Source organism: Pristiophorus japonicus, chromosome 12, assembly GCF_044704955.1.
Source record: "Pristiophorus japonicus isolate sPriJap1 chromosome 12, sPriJap1.hap1, whole genome shotgun sequence".
NCBI lineage: Eukaryota > Metazoa > Chordata > Chondrichthyes > Pristiophoridae > Pristiophorus > Pristiophorus japonicus.
Genome location: NC_091988.1, coordinates 186,335,182 through 186,362,832, shown reverse-complemented (window position 1 = coordinate 186,362,832; position 27,651 = coordinate 186,335,182). Strand labels below are relative to the sequence as shown.

General features: G+C 45.1%; 1 protein-coding gene, 1 non-coding gene and 1 pseudogene across 2 annotated transcripts in view; all 3 read right to left on the bottom strand.

Moving 5' to 3' along the window:
• The window catches only part of lama5 (laminin, alpha 5), a 360,316-nt gene that overhangs the window by 250,316 nt on the left and 82,349 nt on the right, over positions 1-27,651 (bottom strand). The window contains exons 3-6 of the mRNA XM_070896270.1: positions 23,221-23,338; positions 5,871-5,989; positions 5,233-5,403; positions 3,167-3,264 (exon numbers count right to left, since the gene is read on the bottom strand). Of these exons, the coding sequence (XP_070752371.1) occupies positions 3,167-3,264; positions 5,233-5,403; positions 5,871-5,989; positions 23,221-23,338 (506 nt within the window). The remainder of the gene's footprint in view (positions 1-3,166; positions 3,265-5,232; positions 5,404-5,870; positions 5,990-23,220; positions 23,339-27,651) is intronic.
• Positions 17,331-17,569, bottom strand: LOC139277749 (U2 spliceosomal RNA; annotated as a pseudogene).
• On the bottom strand, positions 17,689-17,882 carry LOC139277731 (U2 spliceosomal RNA). Its single transcript, XR_011596131.1, has one exon. It is a non-coding gene; the product is annotated as a U2 spliceosomal RNA (small nuclear RNA).

The following is a 27,651-nucleotide window of genomic DNA, read 5'->3' as shown; positions in this document are numbered from 1 at the left end:
CGACAGGTTGGATGCAGGAAGAATGTTCCCAATGTTGGGGAAGTCCAGAACCAGAGGTCACAGTCTAAGGATAAGGGGTAAGCCATTTAGGACCGAGATGCGGAGGAACTTCTTCACCCAGAGAGTGGTGAACCTGTGGAATTCTCTACCACAGAAAGTTGTTGAGGCCAATTCACTAAATATATTCAAAAAGGAGTTAGATGAGGTCCTTACTACTAGGGGGATCAACGGCTATGGCGAGAAAGCAGGAATGGGGTACTGAAGTTGCATGTTCAGCCATGAACTCATTGAATGGTGGTGCAGGCTAGAAGGGCCGAATGGCCTACTCCTGCACCTATTTTCTATGTTTCTATGTTTCTATCTCAACAGGATCATTCTCAATGGCTCAGCTCCAGCTTCACATTTGAGGAACGGAGATTTTCAAGGATCAAACCAAACTGGAAATCTGAACACGAGCTCACAGAGCCCCATCTGGCACTCCACGTATGTTCCAGAGATTCGGGAACTCTGACTGCATCTGGCTGATTCTCCTATTAAATCGCACTTTAAGCACATTCATCTGTGACCATGAGTTAGATAGGTTTAAATGATATTTGCCTGTGGTTAGTGCAACAATTAGTTTCTTTCCAAAGAGAGTGAAGTCAACTGCAAATAATTACAACGCTGTGTTTGGCATTTGCCCCAGCTTTCCCGCCTATTGAATTTCAAGAATTTCTAAGCCACATGCTGCATAATTTATTTGGAAAACTATTGAAAAATGGGCTCAGTGTAACTGAACAGAACAAGGTCACCTTTCCCCGACTCAAAAAGTTCCGTCGACATTTTGGACTCGAGACAGAACGATCGTCGAACCACAAGAACAGATAAATGGGAGCTGATTCTCGATGGGTGAGAACACAGTTGGCTCTTAATGGAGGGTCAAACCTTCCCTCCCACTGGTTCTTCAACATCAAGGCCTCCTTTGGGCTACGGCCAGGACGGTTCAATGTTTCGGAGGTTTTCAAACCTTGCTGAGACTATCAGTATCAAACATTTCACAACAGCGGCAAAGGTTGCTGATATTTTATTCTCGCCTCTACACTCCCCAACTGTGGCACTGAAGAAAAAAGCGTGCTTTGATTGCTAAAAGACATTAACAACTCGCATCTCCTTCCTCTCAATTTTCCTGTGTGCTTGAATGAAACAAGGGAAGAAAGAAAAAGAAAAGGAAGGAAAGAAAGACTTGCATTTATATAGCGCCTTTCATGACCACCGGATGTCTCAAAGCGCTTTACAAGCCAATGAAGTACTTTTGGAGTGTAGTCACTGTTGTAATGCGGGAAACGCGGCAGCCAATTTGTGCACAGCAAGCTCCCACAAACAGCAATGTGTTAATGACCAGATAATCTGTTTTTGTTAGATAAATTGAGGGCTAAATATTGGCCAGGACACTGGGAATAACTCCCCCACTCTTTGAAATAATGCCATGGGATCTTTTGCATCCCCGAGAGCGCGGATGGGGCTTCGGTTTAACGTCTCATCCGAAAGACGGCACCTCCGACAGTGCAGCACTCCCTCAGCATAGCACTGGAGTGTCAGCCTAGATTTATGCGCTCAGGAGTGGGACTTGAACCCACAACCTTCTGACTCAGGGGTGAGTGTGCTACCCACTGAGCCACAGCTGACACTCCAAGGCCAATGATTTACTGTTTTCGTGGGGTGGGGGAAATGAACAGAATTTGATCCCCAAAAGCACTGGTAAAAATGCTGGAGTTTAATGAAATAAAATGGGAATATGATTTATTTAGTCAACACAAGCAAAGTATTAAGCAGCCGCATTGCTTCATTTCTTCTCTGAACCATGATTTTTCAAAACAACTAAATAAATTAGTGATGTAAGTAGCACAGTCTGAATAGCAAAAGGATGAATAATTCTGGTAAAGCAGAACAGTATTATAGCTTCATTCAACAAAGGCTCCAGTTAATGGTGGGATGAACTGTATGTTTGCTCATGTACAAGAGATATTTATCTGACTAGTACTGGTCAGCTCCATTCGTCAAGTTACTGTCCCACTTGCTTCCAGCCCACTGTCCACACTTTCAGCTGCCTTTGATGTTTGCAAGATGTGGTCTCCCTTCTGTTCCCTTCCCACACTTTCCTAACTCCCCAGCAATTTCATAAACACGTATTTTATTTCTTCTTAAGATTCATTTCCTCTGGTTGAAGCTCAAACAACAGTTTTGGCAACATCATTTTGTTTAAAAAGGTGGACCAAAAAATTAAAAGATCTGTTTAACTCTACTCTATCTTGAGTTAGCAGATCTCATCGATGGTTTAGTGTGAGGGGGGGAGACACAACTTTCGATGTCTCTGAGCCAAGTGTGAAACAGTAATAGTCAACCAGGATTCCTCAGTCCTGCTCATAGGAACAGGAGGAGGCCATTCAGCTCCTTGAGCCTATTCTACCATTCAATTAGATCATGGCTGATCTGTATCTTAACTCTTCCACATCACGTCTTACCCTTATGTTCTAACAAAAATCTATCAATCTCAGTTTTGAATTTTTCAATTGACCCCTCACCTCAACAACTTTGGGGGGGGGGAAGAGTTCCAAATTTCCACTACCATTCATGTGAAAAGGTGCTTCCTGACATCACTCCAGAATTGCCTCGCTCTAATTTTAAGGTTCTATCTCCTTTTTCTGGACATTCCCACCAGAGGAAATATAGTTTCTCTCATTATCCAGTGACCCTATAGAAAGTATATGGATCCCAGGTGAGAATCCAGTATTACCATGGTGTCTACCACAGTTTAATCACTGCCACACTCACACATGGCCACTTGAATGAGGTACTGGCAGGCTTGTGCCACAAGAGCAGGCTCAATGGGCCGAATGGCCGAATCTTGCTCCTATTTCTTATGTTCTAAGAGGTAGTATACCCATCATAATTCTCTGCCTTTGGGGGACACAGGGGGAATGGAACAGTTAACTGAATGGTCCTATGTTTATCTGTGTTTTCAACAATAAAGAAAACAAAAACTCTTTTCTGGTATTAAATCCTCTTTTGTCACAAATAAAATTAGCCCAGAAAGTACGCAGAAAAATAGTGTTCCATTTTAAACTATCAATTATTAGTTGAATGCTGATGTTCACTGGACTAGTAGAACACGTGATGCAATACTCACCGGTATGGATTAGATAGGTCCTTCGCATCACAAACATCTGCGTGTCCATTACACACACAACGCCCACCTATACTGATATCCTTGATACTGTAGTAATACTGAAAGAAAAGAGCATTTTCAGTTCATAGATTGTTAGGCTCCTGGTAAATTCATCTGGATTTACATTGACACAATTACACTGCTGATTCCTTGGGAGTGGAGGGCCACATCTTGAATCAATACCTTATTATAACAGACCAAGGATCAATCACGATAACCATGGAGGCACACCATTTATAGGATGAAATTGCTCACAAAGGTCAACGCTCTGTGTAAGGAACACACTTATAATAAATTCTGAGAATGTTTATGCGGGTTCTTCCATCCATGAAGGAGAGCAGGCAGCAGCAACTCAGTGAAGATTAGCATGTGCTGTCACTATGGCCAGTTTCTAGGATTCTCAGCGAGATACCGGCAATATTCTGGTTATGGGGTCAGTTTAATTCCATTAACATTAGAATTTATTCAGGTCTTGTGAGCAATGTTCCCCCTAATTTATCTTTCGTGCAGTCCCTTTAACTGGTTGTGCGGCCCATCCACATTTCCGTGCATGCACGTTTTCTTCCATGTAAAAGCCTGTAAGCGGCCTGCGTTGGACCTCCAGACCACTGCGCAGCCACGCAGCTTAGCGGGAACGTTGCCCATGAGCAGTAAGCCAACATGCCATGACTCCAAAACAAACGCATTGAGCAATTTTACTGCAAAACATGCGTAAAACCCAGTAAGATGAACTACATAAGAAACAGGAGCAGGAGTAGCCATGCAGCCCCTCGAGCCTGCTCTGCCATTTAATACGATCATGGCTGATCCGATCATGGACTCAGGTCCACTTCCCTGCCCGCTCCCCATAACCCCTTATTCCCTCATCAAGAAGATAAGTGGCTGATGGGAACACTATTGCACGCACGGCGGAGTATACTGAACATGGCAAATGTAAAGCATCCTGGTATATAGGGTTTAAAAAAAAAATCTATTTTCTTCCCTCCTTTGGAGAAACGGATTCTCTTACGGGGATGAGTTTGTGTGGGCAATGTTCACCCTCCGGTACTTTGGCCAACTGACCATTCTTCAAAGTATGAGCTTTAACACTGAGCGCAGGCAGACCATCTGACTGTGGTTGACATCAGAAAGGAGCCCGATCTTGTCCTCGCCCAGCACGCTCACATACACTTCTGATATGAGCTGTCACTGTATAACAATCAAGAGCAAGAACCTTGTACCCTTCCCTAACCATGGGCACAGTGATTGTAGCATCATTACTGCCACCCCAGTCGAAATCAGTGAACATAAGAACATAACCCTTGACTCCCCTCTCGTTTAAAAATCTGTCTACTTCTACCTTAAATATATTCAATGACCCAGCCTCAATAACTCTCTGGGGAAGAGAATTCCAAAGATTCACGACCCTCAGAGAGAAGAAATTCTTCTCATCTCCATTTTAAATGTGCAACCCCTTATTCTGAAACTATGCCCTCTAGTTCTAGATTCCCCTACGAGGAGAAACATCCTCTCTGCATCTACTCCTGTTCAGCGCCCTCAGAATCTTATAGTTTCAATAAGATCACCTCTCATTCTTATAAACTCCAATGAGTAAAGACCCAACCTATCTTCATAAGACAACCCCTTCATCTCAGGAATCAACCTAGTGAACCTTCTCTGAACTGCCTGTAATGCAAGTATATCCCTCCTTAAATAAGGAGACCAAAACTGTACGCAGTACTCCAAGTGTGGTCTCACCAACGCTCTGTACAGTTGCAGCAAGAGTTCCCTACTTTTATACTCCATCCGCCTCGCAATAAAGGCCAACATTCCATTTGCCTTCTTAATTACTTGCGATATCTGCATACTAACTTTGTGTTTCGTGTATGAGGACCCCCAGAGCAGGAGCGGGATCCAAGCCGAGACCTTGCTGGTCTTTATGACTCAGAGACGGAGATAGTACTTCAGCCATCGGGTTGAGCCTGCTATAGGTATTTTCAAGAAGGCGGTATCCACATTGAACAGTCAGACATAGGGTCAGTACTCACCCGTCGTGTGACCGTGGGGTCCCGCAAGGCCTTGCCCATCAAGTGTCCCAAGAGAGTGTTTGTTCTGAGGAACCGCAGTCGGATATTGGTAGCTTTGGTGAAGTCACGAAGGATGGGGGAATAGGAAAAGTTCATGGCTCCTGGTCGCCCATTTACCAAGGAAACTACGATCTAAGATTGGAACCCAGAGAAGTTAGTTGAGCAGCATGGCAAAGTTCAACGGCACCACTTATTCAACACATCTTCTGTGCCTATTAGTTGTGACAAGGAAATCATTCATATCTGTTTTAAACAATGTATGGGCATTTATTGGGGTTACTCAAAACTTGCACAAAAAAATATGTAATTCGTTTTGAAACTGTGGCTCACCTGGATACTTAATCAGCCCCTTAAGTAGAAGTGTTTCAAACAATAAGTGTCCATTATGGAACACTCAACTACTTAATCCAATCTTTCCTTACATCGCAGATCATTATAACTTAAAAGTATCTTAATTGTGTTCTGTAATATGACTTAATCTGAAAGCTGTGTGAAATCTTGCAACATTTACTTAGTGAATGCATCGCGTGAAATACTTAGAGACTTCAGAGCAGTAAAACACAAATCCAGTTACTTCCTGCTAATTATTTCACACTCACCTCTCCATTTTCCAGAGGCACAATACGTGAATACTCAGTGGTGCAGATAGCATCATCATCCTTTATAATGCGCTCCACAGTCTTTGGTCCAAATTTCTCAATGCAGTCTCTCTTGGAAGCTAATGAGCAAAGAGAGGATTACACCAAATTTAGGCACATGGATATTTTATTAAACTGAAAGTCATACGTTTAAGAAAATCAAATTATAATGAGTTATTACAATTTTGATTATCTAATGCATAAAACAGACCAGAACTGGGCAAGTCGGCAAAGTACAGTGAAGAATTTCCAACCTGCTATCTGTTTTCTCAATTATCAACAAATTGGCAAGGAGTCTTGCAGATTAAAATGTAAATAAGGGATTACGAACACACGATAAAAACTCGATCTGTATTCGAAGTGGAGAGAACTCGAATGAATGCTTGGTTTTGTATCTACTAATTAGGCCACAGCTGGAGTACTGCATGCAGTTCTGGTCACCACATTACAGGAAAGATGTGCTTGCACTGGAGAGGGTACAGAGGAGATTTACGAGGATGTTGCCTGGAGTGGAGAATTTTAGCTATGAGGAAAGATTGGATAGGCTGGGTTTGTGTTCTTTAGAACAGAGGAGGCTGAGGGGAGACCTTATTGAGGTGTATAAGATTATGAGGGGCCTAGATAGAGAGTGGATAGGAAAGACCTGTTTCCCTCAGCAGAAGGGTCAACAACCAGGGTCATAGATTTAAAGTAATTGGTAGAAGGTTTCGAGAGGATTTGAGGGGAAATTTTTTCCCCCAGAGGGTTGTGGGGGTCTGGAACTCACTGCCTGAAAGTGTGGTAGAGGCAGAAACCTTCACCACATTTAAAAAGTACTTGGATGTGCACTTGAAGTGCCGTAACCTACAGGGCTACGGACCCAGAGCTAGAAAGTGGGATTAGGCTGGATTGCTCTTGGTCGGCCGACACGGACACGATGGGCTGAAATGGCCTCCTTCCGTGCTGGAAACTTCTATCTGCATCATACAAACCACCTCTGCCTCTGAGGAAAGCAAAATATCCCGTGTCGTGCATTTATCCTGGATTGATTCGAATCCAGTCTGGAGTAGGCCGGGCGTTGCCATGTTCACACAGTGCTGAAGGGTAGTGGGATGTGAACGTGTGCCCGTATTACCCACACTGCGAAGCTCTATCTCAGGCACATCACTGTGGTGAAGCAGTCAAGGTGCCTGGCAGGTTCAGAGATCCCGCTTTGGAGAGAGCAAGTTTCACGTGGGTTTTCACGAGCAATTTTCATTGTGGGTTCAAGTCGCACTCCTGAGACTGGAGCACAACAATCTAGGCTGACACTCCAGTGCAGTGCTGAGGGAGCGTTGCACTATCGGAGGTGCCGTCTTTCAGATGAGACGTTAAACAGAGGCACCGTCTGCCCTCTCAGGTGAATGTAAAAGATCCCATGTCACTATTTCGAAGAGCAAGGGAGATATCCACGGTGTCCTGGCCAATATTTATCCCTCAATCAACATAACAAGAACAGATGATCTGGTCATTATCAGATTGCTGTTTGTGGGAGCTTGCTGTGCGCAAATAGCCTGTCACGTTTCCCACATTACAACAGTGGCTACACTCCAAAAGTACTCCATTGGCTGTAAAGCGCTTTGAGATGCCTGGTGGTCGTGAAAGGTGCTATAAAAATGCAAGCCTTTCTTTCTTTTTGCCACATTCTCTTGCCATTTGGGAGCAGATCTCTGTATGTCTACGCTGTATAATACAGGGACCCTCAATAGAAAAGCATGGCACTGGCTTCCTGTACTTATGGTTTATAAACCCACACACTCCTAGGTTTACAATGAGATTGATTCCGTGTACATTTACACTACAATCGGCCAAGGAATGAGTGCAAGTCATCTTTCCACCCTCACGAATGATGCATGGTGCAAAGAATTGGAAACTATAGAACAAAGAGGAAATGTTAACCTCTCGAGAAAAAAAAAAAGAGGTACCTGGATTGAATCCAGTACCACAGACTGCATTGTTACCTATTCCAATTCATTGTGAATTAACCGTTGCATTTAATTCAAAACCAGTTGCTGACAGCCTCAACTACAAGATGGGACATGGTGCATTACTGTAATGTTGTGGTTGGTTTTACAAGGAACAAAAGTTCAGAAATAAACATTTATTAGTATATAAAAACTTTTGAAGTTTGCAGCAGCTACTGACTACATATCGCTGCAAATGATACCAACTTTCAGTGTTGGGTAAATAAACGTCAGTTTACAATAATTATCTCCACAAGTGGATATTTTTAACCATTTGCAGCTTTAAAAAGGTTGTCTCTCAATGTTTTAAAAATGCTAGCTATAGATTTCAAGAGCTGTGTGGAACCCAAGAAAATTGCTTAACGTCAGAGTAATTTGACTTTGCCGTAAAACAACCCATGTATAAAATGACCTCCCCGCCTCCCCTACAACAAAAAATAATCTGACTGAAAGATTAAGATGACATTCCAAATCTGGCTAAGTCTTCACCTTTATATCAGCTGGCACCCACAGGTATGGGTTCTCTCTGTTCCTGCTCATTTCAAACAACAGATTCCTTTCCTACATGGCAATGCTCCCACCCTCCTGCTGCTGATTGTAAAGTTCAGCTCGCTATCTATTTTGCTGGGCTGCCTGTAACTTTAAATCAGCGAGGGGAGCCCGGGCTGAAGTCAGGGTGGGGAGGGAACATTGCCACTTCATTATCGCAGTGCTGGAGGAGCGAAGCGGAGCAACGGCTGGCAGGAAGGCAACGCTTGCTGCGAGGTCCACCATCTCCAGGGACATTGCTCAGTGAGGGCAGAATCTGAGGCAGGATAGGAAAGGCACATAAAGTGATCCCTCCCTATTTTATCTGAAAACGGGTTTAAAATTCTAATCTTCTATCCAAGAGTATATGTTAAATTCTTTCTTTCATTTCTCAAAGAAGTAAGCACAGAAATCCCTGGCTCTGATAGTGTAAAATGATAGAGTTAGATGAGGAAAGATGGGAGGAGGCTTGAGTGGAGCATAAACACCGGCATAGACTGGTTGGGCCAAATGGCCTGTTTCTGTGCTGTATATCCGATGTGCTTTATAAAGAGGGTGCTTAAGGTTTTCCCATCATAGGAATGCAGAAACAATGTGTTAATGTACAGCTGATGGCACATCAGCATTCTAGTGGGGTACAGTATACTCTTGCTCTTCTGTAATGTGGCTAAGGCTTTATACAAAAAGGACTATTTAGCACATCTTCGAAGAGAGTCCTACGAACAGAATAATGGATCACGCTGCACCATACAGTAAAGTAAAGATTATCTGAAACCTCTAGGCCTTGATCGAAGATTTGAGCGCAAACACCAAGGTGCGAATGTTAACCCCAGGGTAGGAAAGCAGCCCAACGAGTGGCCAGCCCATCGCGGACTGGCAGAAAGAGGCTCCAACACATTGTAACGGCCGGGCCTTATTAACATACTGCCGGCCGACTTCCAGACCAAAGCACTGGGAAGGGGCAGAAAGTCATGCTAACCCGGCGTTAAACTGCTGGGGGTTGAGGGAAATCGGTATTCCGGGTCAGCCAATGGTTTGTGAAGGGGGGGAGGAGTCCGGACAAGGGAGAGCACTTTCCTTGCTGCTCCTTCTAACCCCGCAAAGGAAAATTTTAAACCTGGAGAGACCTCTTCAATCCTCGGACCGGGTTTCAGCTGTGTGGGAGGCTGGCTGAGCGACCCATTTACTTCTACACTGAAATGGTGTCAGAGTTCTACTGATATAATAAGACCCCAATTTTCATAAATGTACCAGTCTCCATCTGACTCGATCAAGCGTTTCATACGCCTGAAAATCAGGGATGTTAAACTTGCAGCCGGGCGGGAGCAGAGCGGGTATTTCACGCATTCCATTTTAACTGCCTACCCACACAGATCCCGCTAAGTGGGTGTACAAAATTCCCACCAAGTGTTCATATTAAATTCCTTTGTCCGCTATTTGAAGAGAGGTATGAAACTGTTTTAAAGTGTTAATGTCTCTGTTAAAAAAAAATGAGCTGATGAATGCATTATGAATGAATGTATATGCTAACCAACACATGGTTTAAATTTCAATGTGGTTGCTTAGTGGCAGCATGCTTGTTGGGCAGTATTGGAGAAGGGGGGTTAAAGGTGATGGTGCAGAATCCTAGCACTGAACAGAATCAACCAACTTCTAATTTAGTTACCAACACTGAGTTACAACTGAAATGACCATGGTGTTTGAATAGGTTTTGTATTGAATGAAGTTATGCACCAGAGTGTGTTTGAGCTGATTCATACAGAGGACCAGCAGGAATTCCGCCAAAACCTTCAGTGGGCCTTGAACCTGCCAAGTGCCACCGAGGCGGAGAAAGCCCTACCAGGTGAAAAGGTATCTTGACAACTGTAATCCCCTACATACCTGAGCAGCTGCCACCAGAGAACGCTTCATTTCTCGAGAAGAGAAACACCTTAGTCAAACAGGGCTGAAGAACAACATTTAGCTCATATCACGATGCTGTTCAGTGTGGATGCACCAGGCTGATAAAGCTTACGATGCGTATGCAGCAGGACAAATGGGAAACCAGCAACATTTATGGACTCGATTAGCCAGGCCAGCCATTTCCTTGGGGAGCTAATTATCCTTCCACTCACTCCAAATAGTTTGGAATCCCACCCTGAAGGCCAATTCCTGCCCATGCATTTTTACCTCAACGTTTTGTAGTTGTGATAAGGTTCTAGAGAAGTTAAATAAGCTTCCTTTTGTAAAGTCCTATTGTTTACTTGGCATCAGAAAACAACAACAACTTGTATTTATAAAACACTTTTAACGTAGTAAAATGTCCCAAGGCACTTCACAGGAGCGTTATCAAACAAAATGTAACATCGAACCACGTAAGGAGCTATTAGAGAAGATGACACTGTCAACCGTGAGGGCTTATGGAGCGTCCTCCTCCGTTTTGGATGCCCCCAAAAGTTCGTCATCATCCTCCGCCTGCTCCATGACGACATGCAGGCCGTGATCCTTACCAGCGGATCCATTACAGACCCAATCCACATCCGGACTGGGGTCAAACAGGGCTGCGTCATCGCTCAACCCTCTTCTCAATCTTCCTCGCTGTCATGCTCCACCTCACAGTCGACAAGCTCCCCGCTGGAGTGGAACTAAACTACAGAACCAGCAGGAATCTGTTCAACCTTCACCGTCTCCAGGCCAGGTCCAAGATCACCCCAATCTCTGAGGTTGAGCTGCAGTATGCGGACGACACCTACGTCTGCGCACATTCTGAGGCTGAACTCCAGATATAGTCGATGTATTCACCGAGGCATATGAAAGCAAGGGCCTTACGCTTAACATCTGTAAGACAAAGGTCCTCCAGCAGCCTGTCCGCACCACACAGCACTGCCCCCCCAAGTCATCAAGATTCATGGCACGGCCCTCGACAACGTGGACCACTTCCCATATCTCGGGAGCCTCTTATCAATGAAGGCAAATATTGATGCGGAGATTCAACATCACCTCCAGTGCAGCCTTCGGCCGCCTGAGGAAAAGTGTGTTCAAAGACCAGGCCCTCAAATCTACCACCAAGCTCATGGTCTACAGGGCCCGCCCTCCTATATGGATCAGAGGCATGGACAACGTACAGAAGACACCTCAAGTCGCTGGAGAAATATCACCAACGATGTCTCCGCAAGATCCTGCAAATCCCCTGGGAAGACAGCCACACCAACATCAGTGTCCTCGTCCAGGCCAAACATCCCCAGCATTGAAGCACTGACCACACTCGATCAGCTTTGCTGGGCAGGCCACATAGTTCGCATGCCGGACACAAGTCTCCCTAAGCAATTGCTCTATGTGGAGCTCCTTCATGGCAAATGAGCCAAAGGTGGGCAGCCGAAACGTTATAAGGACCACCCTCAAAGCCTCCCTGGTGAAGTGCGACATCACCACTGACACCTGGGAGTCCCTGGCCGAAGACCACCCGAGGTGGAGAAAGTGCATCCGGGACGGCGTTGAGCTCTTTGAATCTCAACGCCGCGAGCGTGAAGAGGTCAGGCACAGGCAGCGGAAGGAGCGTGCGTCAAATCAGTCCCACCCCCCCTTCCCCCGACGATTATCTGTCTCACCTGTGACAGGGTCTGTGGCTCCCGTATTGGACTGTTCAGCCACCAAAGAACTCACTTTAGGAGTGGAAGCAGGTCTTCCTCAATTCCGAGGGACTGCCTATGATGATGATCAAACAAAATTTAACATCGAACTACGTAAGGAGCTATTAGAGAAGATGACAAAAAGCTTGGTCAAAGAGGTAGGTTTTAAGGAGCGTCTTAAACATACCTGAACAAATGTAATTCCAACTTGACTTTCCATTGCAGAATAGATTCTTGGGTGGAGGGAGGGGAGGGGGGGCGGCGGGGAGTCATTTTAACCTAATCTGCCAAGCTGAAAACAGGCAGGATCTGTCCGGCTTTCCATTCTACACCCTCCAAATTTTACTCTCCATTGAAGGCAATCGAGAATAAAATCGTGCGGCGTGTAAAACAGACATCCAACCTGAACCCGTCCGTTTACCACCCGACAGGCCCAGTTACATTGACCTCCTTAGTAACGTAAGAATACGGACTGTTGCTGGTGCAGTGGTTAGCAGTAATGCAAACAGTGCAAAAGACCACTTTCATGCTGTGTTTGTATGACAGTAATTCTACAACATTGTCTGACACTGCAGTTGCTGTGCCACCATTTGGTCTTTGGATGACGAGGCTCCGAACACCAGAGCAACAAGCCAGCAGCACTACCTTCCTGCACTTGCAGTTGTTTTAAAGTGACAACGTGCAATGTTACTTCTGACTACCAGCGATTACCTGATGGCGGAGGAAGAACCACAGGTCAACGATCAGGAAACCGCCAGATCTCTGGCTGCAATAAGTGGTTGCCTCTGCCTCTGGTGGCTGCTGGTTCTCTGCTGTCTAAAATCATGCTTTGATTGAAGGTTTTAAACTGTGAATAGCTTTTGGTGAGGTGGGAGGGTGCGAAGAAACGCCTTCCCCCTACAGCCCCCTCATTAATGTTAAATTGAAACTGTTAAATGAAAAATAAAACCAATCATTTACTTCAAGAATTCTTGTTCCTACTATTATTCAATTACGAACCACAAATTACTTTCTCAAAATGGAAAAACCTACGGAGTACAGAAACTGGCTATAAAGCAGAATCTACAGTAAAGCACTTAGACATCTGCTTAGCACTTAGGATTTAAAACATGTGTGTAAATCCAACCGTACAATTTTATTAACAATTTATTGATTTTGTGCGCTTTTAATCTGCATAGCGATACATCTTTCTTCCCTCAATCATTTCTATTCCCATGTACCATGTGCATTAAAACAATAGTTAAAAATGTATAAATCGTGAATGAAATGATGACTCTTAGCAACACTGCTAGCTTCTTTGTCAACTTAGTCTGTACACTGAACCGGAGAAAGCATTTGGTAAGCACATCTTGCTTTGATCAAAATTATTTTAACAGGAGAAATTGATACATGGGGTAAATGAGCTCAAATCAGATTTGTTCCTGAAGGAGTATCAGCACTCTTTCAGCAACAGGCAAGAACAGCCTACTTGAAACTCAGTTGCCACAGCTGCCTTAGTGACCAACGAAAAGACTTCCATTGCAGCAGATGCAACATTCACTGCGTTATCAGCTGCCGAGATGCAGTTCACACTGCGACATTTTACAAGACTATTAAACAAGGCAGCCAGATATCTAGGATCGCAAGCACAAGACGTGAAGTTAGTATACCGGATAAATCTTTAATTTGGGCTGTCAGTTGACGGCAAGTCATGGTGGGGCCCACCCATGACAGATGCAGTGGAAGTGGAGGAAGCAGTAGACTGATAGTGCAAACATTCTAAGCTGCTTCTCACCAAAACATTCCAGAGTCAAGATCCTCTCACAGCTGTCCGTCAGCCTTCTGGTGACACATTACTAAAGGGCTGCTTGAAATCATAGCAGCAAGTGCTAATGTACTTCTGTGTGGAAAATACTCAGAGTGCTTCAAATCTAAATCCTTCCCGAAAAAGTCTGAAAATAAAAAGGTTTTTTAATGTCTCCAGCACTGCACTCAAATAACCATCCTTTTTTGTGCGAGACTAGACAGCGTGTGCCACCAGGTTATTTGAGCATCGGGATCTTTTTTTAAAAAACTCATTCATGGGATGTGGGTGTCGCTGGCAAGGCCGGCATTTATTGCTCATCCCTAATTACCCTTGAGAAGATGGTGGTGAGCTGTCTGGAGTCACATATAGGCCAGACCGGGTAAGGGCAGCAGATTTCCTTCCCTAAAGGGTATCAGTGAACCAAAGGGGTTTTTAATGACAATTACAGTAGTTTCATGGTCACCATTACTGACACTAGCTTTTTATTCCAGATTCATTTAATTAACTGAATTTAAATTCCCCAGCTGTCGTGGTGGGATTTGAACTCACGACTCTGGATTATGAGTCCCCTAAAATAACCAATGAGCTACTGTACCCGATACCTGCTAACTTTTAATATATGTGTGCAGTTAGCAGTATTTCCAGAACTTGTATGACCGTGTACTAACGAGCTGTGATAGATTTCCCTTTTGCCACACCTTCTCCTGAGAAGTCAGAGTAATGAACCACTCTCTCTAGAAGTACTATCCGTTCCTTTGGAATTCTCTACGCCTAGGTAAATTCACCTTCCATGCTGATAGTTTTATCTGGACTAGCTGGCTTAAATCTCAGTTTCCTTGATCTCAGGGAGACTTGAACATCTAAATCACATACTTATATCTGCCTGGCTTTCAAATCCCTCCATGACCTTGCCCCTCCCTTTCTCTGTAATCTGCTCCAGCCCCCACTGCCTTACCCCGAGATGTCTGCGCTATTCCAAGTCTGCCCTCCTGAGCATTCCTGATTGTAATCGTTCAACCATTGGTGGCCATGCCTTCTGTTGCCTAGGCCCCAAGCTCTGGAATTCCCTGCCTAAACCTCTCCGTCTCTCTGACTCTCTTTCTTCCTTCAAGACGCTCCTTAAAACATACCTCTGTGACCAAGCTTTGGTCAGCTGCGCTAATTTCTATTTATGCGGCTCGGTGTCAAAATTTTATCGCATAATACTCCTGTGAAGCGCCTCGAGATATTTCACTTCGTTAAAGGCGCTATATAAATACATATTGTTGTTGGTATCACGCTACAATCTTAACTTCTATAACCTCTCTCTTTCAGGTTTTGATTTTACAGAGACAAAGGACTTCTACACCTCCAGTTACCAATCGCCCATCCTCAGTTGCTGAGAGAAGGTGGCGGTGAGCCTTCATCTTGACCTGCTGCACTCCATGTGATGTGGCACTGGAGGCACGGATAGGCCAGGCAGGGCCAGGTTTCCTTCCCTAAAGGATGTACAGTGAACCACTTGGGTTTTTCCGACAACCTGACTGCTTCATGATCACTTTTTGGTTCCAGATCTTTAATTTTAATACTGCATTTAAATTCCCTAGTTTCCCAGGTCTTTGCCCACAAAGGGTCGGACACAGGTGCGGATAAGGCAGGGCATCTTTATGCCCCCCTTAATGAGCCGTCTCCAAGCCTGTGGTCTTCTACCTCTAGCAAAGAACGTTGGGCTGGATTTTCGGGTCGTTTGCGACCGGGTTTTCGCCGCATTTTGACCCTCCGTGGCAAAAAATTGGCACGGTCAGCTGTTTTTCGTCTGGGCACGATCCTCGGGTCGGTTTTTGCGGCAGAGCTTAGAAACACCGCCGGAGAGAGCTGCGACGGGTGTGCAACGGCTCACATTGCGACACCGGCGGAAGTTTCGACAATCACCTGACACGTACGCCCCGAAATGCATACTTTAAAAAAAAATCATGTATTCAAATTCAGTGCTGGGACCCCAACTATTTACAATCTATATTAACAACTTGAAAGGGACTGAGTGTAACGTAGCCAAGTTTGCTGACGATACAAAGATGAGAGGAAAAGCAATGTGTGAGGAAGATACAAAAAATCTGCAGAAGGACATAGACAGGCTAAGTGAGTGGGCAAAAATTTGGCAGATTGAGTATAATGTTGGAAAATGTGAGGTCATGCACATTGGCAGAAAAAAATCAAAGAGCAAGTTATTATTTAAATGGAGAAAAAATGCAAAGTGCTGCAGATATGGGGTACGCCCCTGTTGGCTCTGCAAATTTGGCCCTGGTCAGTTTAACGATGCTGGCTTGTAAAGTGAAGGTAGGTCCAAAGCAAGAGAAGAATTTGAATACTTGATTATTTTTGAAATTATGAGGTGCAAGAAGAAACAGGTAAAGCTCCCTGTAAAAAGTCATTCTGTTCAGTCACATATTTCGTGTGAAATTATACAGCTTGTTGGTTTACAATTGGCCTCATCTCACTAGAATGTTTATCAGCCCCTTTTCCAGAAGATAGGAGATACACACATGAGGCATGCGCAAGATCACAGATTCTAGTACACATAACGAGGGATCTTATGTTTCCAGATCCTGGGTCACACTATCGTATAACTAGATATTGGGTGTGAAAGGTATGCTCCACATCATAAGGGCGTGAAGTCCACTTAAGGAAGTGACCAATGACGATGAACCAGAGATGATATCTAATGCAGACCTTAAAATTTGCATCAGGCACGATCAGAGTCACTGGGAAGGAAGAGCTGAAACAGTCATGAGCAATGTTCTGTGTTATTTTTCTTGGCGTGGTTTTTGCGTGGGATCCCTGGAGTGCTGTGCGGCTGCGCAGCTTAAAAGGAACATTGGTCCTGAGACATTTTCATCATGTTGGTTTCACATGCAGACACAGAATTATGGAAAGTTAAGCTCAAAGAAAGGCCATTCAATCCATCATGCTTGTGCTGATGTAGTCCCATTTCCTGCCCTTTTTTTGTACAATTTATAATTTTTCTTCTCCCGAGTAATTATCTCATTCCCTCTTAAATTCTGCGATCAACTGAGTGTCAATAGCCACTTGCGGTGATACATTCCACATTTTAATTAGCTCTTTGTCCTTGGGTATGATGTATTACTTGTATAGCATGAATTGTATTACCATCTTAAATAAGACTAAAGCCGTTAATGCCAAACATTGGAAGGAAAGATTGATTAATGTTGGAAATACACAGCAGATCCATCAGCATTTGAAAGGCAAAAAAGATAGAAGAACATTCTCTCTCTTTCAGAAGCTCAGCATTTTCCATTTTTATTTCAGAATTAACTACAATATTTGGCATACAGGAAAAAAAAATCAAAAGCGCCTGCACCCCTTTAATTAAATCCTACAGTTGAGCAAATTTTTTTTTTATTTTTTTTGAAATTCGTAGCCAATCGTTCCAATTCTTTGTCAAATCACAAACGCCAGAGGTCACCTTGGGCCCATTCAAGGATCACTCTGCGCCAATGCTCTTAGCCAAAAGGCCTAGAGCCACTGCACCGTTCCTGGAAGTACTGCAATACCAGGTTCGTGCCATGGAGGTGGATGGGTCAGGCCCCCCACACACCTCCGTGGAGGTGGATGGTTCAAACCACCCCACCCACCTCCTATTTCCAAAAAAGCAAGCATATACCTTCCTGATCCAGGGAGAACCACCTTGGGGTTATGGTGGTTACTCCCCTGTCAGGTCAGTTACGCATGATCTTAGCCAAAAGGCCGAGAAGCGATTGTTTTTTTTAAAATTCGTAGCCAATCGTTCCAATTTTTTGTCAAATCACAAACGCCAGAGGTCACCTTGCACATGCCAAGGATCACTCTGCGCCAATGCTCTTAGCCAAAAGGCCTAGAGCCACTGCACCGTTCCTGGAAGTACTGCAATACCAGGTTCGTGCCATGGAGGTGGATGGGTCAGGTCCCCCACACACCTCCTGTTTCAAAAATGCAAGCATATACCTTCCTGACCAGGGAGAAACCACCAGGAGGTCATGGTGGCTGGTCAGGTTAGTTATGCATGATCTTAGCCAAAAGGCCGAGAAGCGATTGTTGCTTTTTGTAAATCCTGATTGCTCTTTGCCTACGATCCCCTCCGCTTTGCTCAAGTCCAATTGTGTACAACTAACTGCTGTTGCTTCAGGCTGGCCTTTACAAGCTGAGGTCAGACTGGCCCTCAGCCCTTGCACACAACATGAAATACAGCGATATTAGTACATAAAGAAAATTAAAATGCAAGTGTGGCGCATCAGTCACCTGCATATTAAAACTTCCATTCCAACACAAATTGCCGCTTGGCATTCACGCACCAACAAAGCAACGCAGCAATAACATTCTTCATGGAGAAGGACTGGGGAATTGCTCCGGTCACTATGTGCAGTGATATAAATGCATTCAAAAAAAAAAATGAAGGTGATTGTTAGCGATTTTACTGCACAAAGTAATTCTTCTCCCAAGGGCAGCAGCACAACACTTCTGACCTGTTTTCCATGGAATGTATGTAGCGGAGAAGAGCAATAATATATGTTTAGATTTCACTTTCCTGAGCGATTGCAAATCCCCTGGGTTCAGTGGAGGGGAGATAAGAAACAACAAATTAATCTCAGGAAATGAGTGAAACAATTAATAGCGTAATTTCCGACCGCATTAACAGCTTTTGTTTTTGATAACAGAAACAGTTGCTCCCTCGCGTCATTTGTACAAGCCAGAGTTTTATAAAATGGTTGAAGACTTAAAAACATATGACTGGCAGAAATTCATCAGTTTAAAAATTAATGCTGTAGAACCCAGGCTTCTGTTTTTTTCCCTCCAATTTATTTCTCAACTATGCAAACAGACAAGATTACCTGATCTGAAAATAATTATACAGATCCCAGTGCAGCTATTACTACATCGGTCCCAGGGGATCGGAAATGTCACATCCCAACCGTGCATTTAGAGGCAGCCCTGTATTATAAAAAAGGAGTCCCAATGAGACATGAAGGCCCACTTCACACCATTTGCTACAACAACAACTTGTATTTATATAGCACCTTTAAAATAGTGAAATGTCCCAAGGCGCTTCACAGGAGTGCTATAAGACAAAACAAATAAATTTGACACTGAGCCACATAAGATGAAATTATGGCAGATGACCAAAAGCTTGGCCAAAGAGGTAGGTTTTAAGGAGCGTCTTAAATGAGAAAACATAAGAACATAAGGAATAGGAGCAGGAGTAGGCCATTTAGCCCCTCATGCCTGCTCCACCATTCAATAAGATCATGGCTGATCTGATCACGGTCTCAGCTCCACTTCCCTGCCCGCTCCCCATAATCCTTTATTCCCATATCACTCAAAAATCTGTCTATCTCCGCCTTAAATATATTCAATGACCCAGCCTCCACAGCTCTTGAGCCTCCTCATTATCTTATATATTTTGATAAGATCATCTCTCATTCTTCTGAACTCCAATGTATAGACCCAACCTACTCAACCTATCTTCATAAGGCAACCCCCCTCATCTCCAGAATCAACCTAGTGAACCTTCTCTGAACAGCCTCCAATGCAAGTATATCCTTCCTTAAATTCGGAGACCAAAACTGTATGCAGTACTCTAGGTGTGGCCTCACCAATACCCTGTACAGTTGTAGCAGGACTTCTCTGCTTTTATACTCTATCCCCCTTGCAATAAAGGCCAACATTCCATTTGCCTTCCTGATCACTTGCTGTACCTGCATGCTAACTTTTTGTGTTTCATGCACAAGGACCCCATGAGGTAGAGAGGTTTAGGGAGGGAGTTCCAGAGCTTGGGGCCTAGGCAGCGGAAGGCATGGCCACCAATTGTTGAACAGTTATAATCAAGAGGGCAGAATTTGAGGGGCGCAGATATCTTGGGGGCTTGTGAGGCTGAAGGAGATTACAGAGATAGGGAGGGGCGAGGCCATGGAGGGATTTATAAACAAGGATGCAAATTTTGAAAATGAGGCGTTGCTTAACCAGGAGCCAATGTAGGTCAGTGAGCACATTGCCAAAAGATGGATGAGCGGGACTTGATGCGAGTTAAGACCTGAAGTTTTCGTCGGGTAGAATGTGGGAGTCCAACCAGGAGTGCGTTGAAATAGCCAAGTCTAGAGGTAACAAATTTGCTAGGCATAATTCGAGTGATTTCTCCTGTTCGACAAGCTAAGGCTGTGTGTATAACGATGTATCATGGCCTCACAGCAGTGCAAAAGTGGCAGGGTACCTACATTCAGAAATAGGAGGGAGGCTCATTAATGTTTTAACAGGGTTAAAAATAAACTAAGCTTAATGGACAGGGTTTTTAATATAAAATTAGTGATATTTTATTTTTCTATCTTTTAAAACTCTTATGCAAGTAAAAGCAGGCCTTACACCTGGTAAAAGCAGGCGTAAGAGGTTTAAGGACATTCGCTGGGTAGGATTTGGGCAAATAGCCCAAATCTCTGCCTGCAAATGCCCTTCTCCCAGGGAGGCACACGATCTGTCAAAAGAAATGTTGATAGATCGCAAGTGCCAGGATTAGGCGCATGGGCTTCGTGTGCCTAAACCCGGAATATGCGGGGCCTCTTCGGGCGTGTGTGCACATCGTATGCACGAGGAGAGGCCGCTATTTACAGCATTGTATTTAAATCAGAGTCATAAATGTATGGGGAACTTTGATGTCCAAACAGATCCCTGGCCACCTATTTCAAAGCTCTCCTCAAAATCTGCAGTGAGGGGAGGAGGGAGGAGGGGGGGGGAGGGGGAAATTGGTGGCAAGGTTTTTACGGGCCTCATTTAAATGAGACCGGCGAGCTGCTAATGTCTGCTGCGCGTCCCCAGACAGCTCGCCGGTGAAGCGGACATCAATGTCGAGCCACCGTGGTGCCATCAGCCGCCCTCAAGTATGTCACGGGGAAAGTAGGGCTGCCATCTCCGGCCGGGAGTAATCCTGGAGGTTTCGTCACATGACCTACTGCCTGCAACCATCCCACCCCCATTCTTCCGCCATTGGTCATCCAACACGTCCTTACCTCGGGGCAAACGCCGCTTCCACGGCAATTGGAATGTGAACATCTCTTAGTTACCCTAGTGGATGATTATTGACTGTCAGTTACACTGTCATTTTCCATATTTTCATGGGTAATAAACAAAAGGATTCAAAGAAAATTAAAAACTATTACTTTTTTTTAATGCCTTTACTCCAGGGTTGCACGCAACAGCATCCAGGAGATTAATCTTTTATTCTTGGAGACGCCAGGACAATTAACTGGCTGCGCGACCCATTCAAAACTCTGCGCATGCGCGTTTTTTTCAATTTAAAAGCCGGCTCACTGGCTTTGCGGGATCCCTGGAGTGCTGTGCACCACATGGCTTAAAGGGAACATTGTTGGCAACCCTATAGGAGGGGGTTTGTAGCGGGCTACGGTGGAGGAGGTCGGGGACAACCACACACCTACTTGTCCTGCCACTACAGGAAAGATGTCTAATTTTTATAATGGGCCTGAATTTGCACTTCCCACGGGCGTGTACACCCGTGGGCTCCCCGCAAGTTCCGGGTTTAGGTATGCAAAGCCTCTTGACAGATTGCACACAACCAAAGGTAAGGGGCCTCTGTGGGCGGAGAGTTGGGCTATTTGCTCAACTCCTGCCCAGTGAATGCCTATGAAATGTTTTTAAAGTACAGGAAAATACATTTTAAAAATAATTTAAACAACATTTACAATCCTGTTAAATAAGATTTTTAAAAGGTCTAAAAATAAATTTATGTGTAAATGTATTTTTCAAAAATGTTTAATAATGAATTAAATTCCATTTTTATTAATTTGAAATATGTGATGGTTTTTTAAAAAATTATCAGAGTTTGTGTGTTTTAGGGAGTATTCCCATTCATACTAATTGTGGTTCCGTATATATGGAACTCACATAAGTATGAATGGGGATCCCCCTACTCTGATAGGTTGGGCTGGCCCACGTGATCCCAGCGATGTGTACGAAGCCCATGCACTCCCGGGATACACGTGCTCTACGCAGGCCTTCACTTAGAGGGCCAGGACCACAAGTCTCCGAACCTCCGGGACCACCAGCTATGTTCGTAGAAATCTTTATGGTCGGAAGCATCCACCTGCAGTAAGCCTTCGACCGCAAATTCAGGGCCAATATGCTTTACGGACTTACCATTTGTTGGTGGTCACAAGGGCGGCTGAGGCATCATGAGCACTACAGGCCCGAGGTCTGTCTCGCTCATGGCGGACTAATTTTCAACAGGGATCCTTCAATAGGCGTTAAACCCCTAATTTACACATGATGAGAGAATGCACGCCCTTGACATCAAGGTAGTATTTGACCGAGTATGTCATCAAGGAGCCTTAGTAAAGTTGAAGTAATGGAAATCAGGGTGAAAATTCTCCACTGGCTGCAGTTATACCTAGCACAAAGGAAGATAGTTGTGGCAGTTGGAGGCTAATCATTTCAGGCCCAGGACATTGTTGCAGGAGTTCCTCAGGGCAGTGTTCTAGGCCCAGCCATTTTTAGCTGCTTCATCAATGATCTTCCCTCCACCATAAGGTCAGAAGTGGGGATGTTTGACACCATCCAGGACAAAGCAGCTTGTTTGGCACCCGATCCACCACCTTAAACATTCACTCCCTCCACCACTGGCACACCGTGGCTGCAGTGTCTACCATCTACAAGATGCACTGCAGCAACTCGCCAAGGCTTCTTCAGCAGCACCTCCCAAACCCGCGAAGGACTTGGGCAGCAGGCACAGGGGAACACCACCAGCTCCAAGTCACACACCATCCTAACTCGGACATATATTGCCGTTCCTTCATCGTCACTGGGTCAAAATCCTGGAACTCCCTCCCTGACACCACATGGACTGCAGCGCTTCAAGAAAACGGCTCACCAAAACCTTCTCAAGCGCAAGTAGAAATGGGCAATAAATGCTAGCTTTACCAGCAATGCCCACATCTGGTGAATGTATAAAAGACAAGAAAAGAAAAAATAATCAAGGGGCCTAATGTCCATTTTAGGTGCCTGCTTGGGATGGCCCCAAAAAAGGGCCCCGCAGATTTAGTAGTGGGATCAACACCTTCACAAATTGGGCACAGTCCACCTCACTGCTAAGTTGGTTTGCTTTGGAGTTGTTTTGTGCCTGAGAAATGGGCGCAATTTCTACCCCAAAGTACATTATATAAAACATGTACAAAGTCAACAGGTGCTGAACAAAGAGGCAATGTGTCGTGAAGGGACAAGCCCTCATGCTTTTTATGAGTGTATTACTTATGGTATAGTGCGTGCTGGTTCCATTCCTGCAGGATTTATTGGACCGACAGTTTGCACCTGGTCAACTCCAATAGTACAATTGATAACAAGGCTTTCTCTGCACTGTCTGGGATTATACTTACAGGCAAAATACTGCCAAGGGAAGTAGGTCTCTCCAGAATCTGTAGATCGCTCAAGAACCCAAAGGTCTGGCCGTGGAGAATTTGCAAACTTGATGAGCACATAAGCCACGTGGAATAGCTGTGAAAGATAAGACAATTTATTAATATGTTTCGAATATACTCGGTATTGTCAAAAACCTGTTTGTCTGCTATGTCATAATTATGCTGTTCCCATGCCTATATAAGTTGAATCCCGTGATTCTATCATTTACACCCTATCTATACTCATCCTTTGTTTCTTAACTTGTCCCATTACCATCTCCATCATCTTGCACCATCATCTCTTCAGAGTCTTAATCTCTTCTGCCTTCCACCCTATCACAGACCTTCCCTTTTGTTCTTTCTTCCCCTCCCCCCTTTCCGTGCCCTTATATTTGCTTAAGAACCTGTTACATCACTAACTTTTTCCAGTTCTGACGAAGGGTCATCGAACTGAAACGTTAACTCTGTTTCTCTCTCCGTAGATGCTGCCTGACCTGCTGAGTATTTCCAGCATTTTCTGTTTTTATTTCTATATAAGTTGATTCAGGGTAGTCTAGCTAAAACTGGCCTTGTTCTGAACATGCACTACAATTTCCCCACAGCATTTTGGTTTGCTGGCGTTTATTGTTTTGCTAACTCATGCCCAGTCTCCGTAGACCCTTGTAACATAACCCATTATAGATGTGGGTAAACCAATTTGAAAAGTTAAATAGACCTGAAACTGAGACAGTTTCGATAAGAGTCCAGTAAACTCTCAAACCGTTTCTAATTCGAAGAACATTCATTTTTCCCAATTGAGATGATCTGCCCCACCAGATTGACGTCTAGTTGGCGAAGGTGATAATAACCCCCATTACTGCTCAAAGAGGCAGTGAAACAAAGACACTAAATGCGCTGCACATTAGAAACAGGCCACTGTCCATAATTTGCACACCCTATGTGATCCAGGCGATCCTTTATGCTACTTCACTTTTCCATTGTCTTTTCCTGAAGGCAATGACTCCTAGTTGGCACAGTTCCACAGCAACAGCAACCATTCTGTAACCTGCCTAAATGGCCATTCTTCGTGTGTCAGCCGAGACAGTGTTAACGGGCTATTCAAGCATGGGGAGCGCATTGTCCTGGAACCATATTGTGTTGTCACCTGACATCCACATCGACATTCTTTCTATCAGAGATGACTGCCAAAAAAATTAGCAATGCAAATTTACCTTACTCAATTCCTTTCCTAGCCAAAGAGTAATGAGACCAGTTATTGTGCCCCCACAGTTTTCCCAGCTGAGCTCAATTAAGATAGCACAAACCAGATTTCCAGAGCCTTTCTGACCTGTTCAGCTCAGTACTACACGCAGGCAGTGCAATGATCTACTGAACTGTAGGTGAGCCTAGATTCCTCCTCCATTACTCCCACCCTGTATTTATTCCCCTCTCTCTGCAGGCTGATCCTCTCTTCATGGCTGCATTTGCCCCATTCCTCTGCTCCCCCAGGTTTCCTCTATCCATTCCAGCCTTTCTCCCTACACTGCTCTGGCTGCCTCTTTCTTTTATAAATTAAACTGCTAAGTAAGTAGCAGTTTAATGTAAAGGGGAAAAGTTAAATAGTTGGGATTCTTTCAGGTTTAGGCAGAGAAAAACAAGGTAAACTCTCCAGTAGGAGGCAATTAGCAGCTAGTTAAAACCAGTTCTGTAAACGACTGACCAGTAGTGAGTCATCTGACCTAGATACAGTTTAAAAAGAGGCAGCTCGTGCAGAGCACGGAGTGCAGCAGCATAGAGTGGCATTTGTGAGTTTGGTAAGTGGGTGAGTTTGGGCAAGTGGGGGTGGCAGGTGCTGTTTTGTCTTGTTTTTCCTACCAGTGCTGACACTAGAGCAGCTGATAAGGAGTGCGAGAGTCGGAGACGGAGGCCCAGAGACCAGCCCAACCAGCTGCAGACAAAGATAGAGAGGTGAGAAATCGAGAGGTGACGTCAGAGTGTGGGGAGGAGCAGCGCCAGCGGCAGTCCGGGGTCAGCGGCCTACAAAGGCCCAGCGGCAGTCCGGGGTCAGCGGCCTACAAAGGCCCAGCGGCAGTCCGGGGTCAGCGGCCTACAAAGGCCCAGCGGCAGTCCGGGGTCAGCGGCCTACAAAGGCCCAGCGGCAGTCCGGGGTCAGCGGCCTACAAAGGCCCAGCGGCAGTCGGTGAGCGAGCAGTGCGGGGAGGAGGGACAAGAAATCAAAAAGTGACGTCACAGCCAAGCTGGTAAGTGGTTGGCTGATCGGCTGGTGAATATATCTCTTTGATTTTGTGTTCTAATAGATAAGAGGATAAATTACTAAACAGCTGTTTTGTGTGTGTAGTGGGAGTTAGTGTTTTTGCTGGGTAATTTAAGGGTAACTAGTGGGATGGCAGGGCAGCTCGTTCAAACGGAATGCAACACCTGTGCCATGTGGGAATTCCTGGATGCTTCCCGCAACGGGGATGACCACATGTGCAGGAAGTGTCTCCAGCTCCTCCAACTCGAGCGCCGAGTCTTGGAGCTTGAGCGAGGACTGGAGGCACTGAGGAGCATCCGAGAGAACGAGAGGTACGTGGATAGCTCGTTTCAGGCGTTGGTCACCCCACAGATTAAAAGGGTACAGGAGGATAGGGAATGGGTGACCGTCGCACAGAAGAGTATGGCGAGGCAGGTAGTGCAGGAGTCCCCTGAGGCTATCCCGCTCTCCAACCGGTACTCTATTCTGACTACCGGCGAGGGCGGTGATGTCTCTGGGGAGTGCAGCCAGGGCCAAGTCCACAGCACTGTGGGTGGCTCAGCTGCACAGGGGGGGAGGAAGAAGATGGGAAGGGCTATAGTGATAGGAGATTCAATAGTTAGGGGAGCAGATAGGCGCTTCTGCGGCAGCAAAGGTGACATCAGGATGGTGTGTTGCCTCCCTGGTGCAAGGGTTAATGATGTCACTGAGCGACTGCAGGGCATTCTGGGGAGGGAAGGGGAACAGCCAGTGGTTGTGGTCCACATTGGTACCAACTACATAGGTAGAAAGATTGAAAGCCAGGACCTCAAAGGTGGTAATCTCGGGATTACTGCCAGTGCCACGTACTAGTGAGGGTAGAAATAGGAAGGCTAGTCAGATAAATACATGGCTGGGGCATTGGTGTAGGAGGGAGGGCTTTAGTTTCCTGAACAATTGGGATCGCTTCTGGGGTAGGTGAGACCTGTACAAGTCAGACAGGTTACACCTCAACAGAGACGGGACCAATGTTCTCGTGGGTGGTTTTGAGAGTGTGGTTGGGAGGGCTTTAAACTAGCTTGGCAGGGGGATGGGAACCCAGGAGAGGGCTCTGAGCTAGTTAGAGTGGGTGAGAGCTCAGATGAACAGAACCCCAAGAAAGGATGCAAAAGGCAGAAGGCAACAGAGCAGAGTAGCACTGGGGTAAGTGTAAACCACAAGGTGATAGGAAGGGACAATATGTATGAATATAAAGGGGCTGAATGTATTCAAATCGCAGATAGATAGATTTTTAACCAATAAGGGAATTAAGGGTTATGGGGAGCAGGCGGGTAAGTGGAGCTGAGTCCATGGCCAGATCAGCCATGATCTTGTTGAGTGGCGGAGCAGGCTCGAGGGGCTAGATGGCCTACTCCTGTTCCTAATTCTTATGTTCTTATGTTCTTATTCGTTCATGGGATGTGGGTGTCGCTGGCAAGGCCAGCATTTATTGGCCATCCCTAATTGCCCCTGAATTGCTGCAGTCCTGTTGCATAATTTTACACAGTGACAATGAAGGATGGTGTGTGACTTGGAGGGGAACTTGGTGGTGGTGGTGGTCCCATCTGCCTGCTGCCCCTAGGTGAGAGGTCACGGGTTTGGGAGGTGCTGCCGAAGAAGCCTTGGCGAGTGGCTGCAGAGCATCTTGAAGAGGTCACAGTGGATTGGAAAATTGCAGATGTAACGCCCCTATTTAAAAAAGGAGGCAGACAGAAAGCAGGAAACTATAGACCGGTTAGCCTACCATCTGTCGTTGGGAAAATGTTGGAGTCCTTTATTAAGGAAGCAATAGCAGGACATTTGGAAAAGCATAATACAGTCAAGCAGAGTCAGCATGGTTTTATGAAAGGGAATTCATGTTTGATAAATTTGCTGGAGTTCTGTGAGGATGTAATGAGCAGGGTGGATAAGGGGGAACCAGTGGATGTGGTGTACTTGGATTTCCAGAAGGCATTCGATAAGGTGCCACATAAAAGGTTACTGCACAAGATAAAAGCTCACTGGGTTTGGGATAATATATTAGCATGGATAGCGGATTGGCTAACTAAAATAAAACAGAGAGTCGGGATAAATGGGTCATTTTCCGGTTGGCAAACGGTAACTAGTGGGGTGCCACAGGAATTGGTGTTGGGTCCTCAACTATTTACAATCTATATGAA